This window comes from Marmota marmota, unplaced genomic scaffold, assembly GCF_001458135.2.
Source record: "Marmota marmota marmota unplaced genomic scaffold, marMar, whole genome shotgun sequence".
NCBI lineage: Eukaryota > Metazoa > Chordata > Mammalia > Rodentia > Sciuridae > Marmota > Marmota marmota.
Genome location: NW_025999913.1, coordinates 13111849 through 13113500, shown reverse-complemented (window position 1 = coordinate 13113500; position 1652 = coordinate 13111849). Strand labels below are relative to the sequence as shown.

General features: G+C 40.8%; 1 protein-coding gene across 4 annotated transcripts in view; it reads left to right on the top strand.

Annotated features, from left to right (window-relative positions):
- The window catches only part of Kif13a (kinesin family member 13A), a 178683-nt gene that overhangs the window by 163010 nt on the left and 14021 nt on the right, over positions 1 to 1652 (top strand). For all 4 annotated transcript variants that reach the window (XM_048799835.1, XM_048799834.1, XM_048799833.1 and 1 more), the window contains 2 exons: positions 394 to 441; positions 1104 to 1209. In XM_048799835.1, coding sequence (XP_048655792.1) covers positions 394 to 441; positions 1104 to 1209 — 154 coding nt within the window. The remainder of the gene's footprint in view (positions 1 to 393; positions 442 to 1103; positions 1210 to 1652) is intronic.

The window sequence follows — 1652 nt, the reverse complement described above, 5'->3', positions numbered from 1 at the left end:
GTGGGGGGGATGTATCTCAGTGGTTAAATGCCCCTGAGTTCAATCCCTGTTGACAAAAAGAAAAACAACAGCAACAAAAAGGTTATACCTGGACGTGGTGACTAACACCTGTAATCCCAGCAACTCAGGAGCAGAGGGATTGCAAGTTCTAAGCCAGCCTCACTTTTTGAGACCCTGAGCAACTTAGCAAAACCCTGTCTGGAAATAAAACATAAAAAGGGCTGGGGATGTAGCTCAGTGGTTAAGTTCCCCTGGGTTCAATCCCTGGCACATAATTTTTATTTATTTATTTATTTTAAAATATTATATATATTAAAAAACATATGTATATAAAAATAGACAATTATGTTAAATATATGAGCCACATTTATAAAAACTACTTATCTCTTATAGGTTTCCTCTAGTCGACCAGACCTTTCTGGCTTTGACGAAGATGACAAGGTATGCATCTATGGGCATTGCTGGGTCACTAGCAGGATCCAAGCTCTTGAGAACATAACTGGTATTTATACTTTCTGATTATGTCCTCAAGAAATCCAGAATCTATTCCTCAGAGGTAGCCCACTCCTAAGAAGTTGAAATCGGGTGGATAAGCTCAAACAACATGTAAGTTTTCTCCCTTAGTACACCACTTAGTACACTTAGTGCACCTTGAGTCTCAGGTATACATGAAGTCAGCACACCACCTAGTTTGCCTGGTTCAGTGCTAACTTGGGCTACTACCAGGCAGAATTGTCAATGGAACCATTTTACTCTCAAGTAGTGTATGGATCGTCCTTGCACTGTCCAGTCACCACAGATGTAGGCCAGACTGATAGAAAGGGCTGCCTCTGAGAGGGAGGAATGGGACCACCAAGGGGTTCACAAGTGGATGTCACTGTGTTTGTAAGTCTTAAGGAAATACGATAAAATTAACATGTTTCACTCTGGGGATACCTTGGGTTTGATGGTGTTTGTTATATTGAGCACTTTTATCTCTGTTTGAAATACGTCATAATAAAAGAGCACATAACTGCCATTAAACATAGGAGAAACTCAAATCTAGGCTTCTTTCTCCTTTTGGAGTGACTGACTCACAGTGAGCCTGTACTTTTACCTTGTAGGGTTGGCCAGAGAGCCAGTTAGACATGTCTGACTACAGCTCCAGTTACCAAGATGTGGCGTGCTACGGAACTTTACCCAGGGATTCGCCTCGGAGGAGCAAAGAAGGTAGTGGTCGCATGGTTTTGCGGTGACATTTCTTTTTAATTACTTGGGAACAGCATACACAGTCTTCCACGGCTATCACGTAATGACATACAAAGCTTAGATTCTTTTTTTTTTTTAGAGAGAGAGAGAGAGAGAATTTTTTAATATTTATTTTTTTAGTTATCGGCGGACACAACATCTTTGTTTGTATGTGGTGCTGAGGATCGAACCCGGGCCGCACGCATGCCAGGCGAGCGCGCTACCACTTGAGCCACATCCCCAGCCCCAAGCTTAGATTCTTGTCAGCTAGATGAACCAAAGTGTGCTCGTGGATTGAAGCCATCTGTCCTCTTACTGGATTTCCATTTTTCTTTCCATTCATCAAATAATAATAGTAGTATGCTTTTTGTGTATTGCATATCACTTCAGATTTTCCTTTTTTTTTTTTTTTTTTTTTTTTTTTT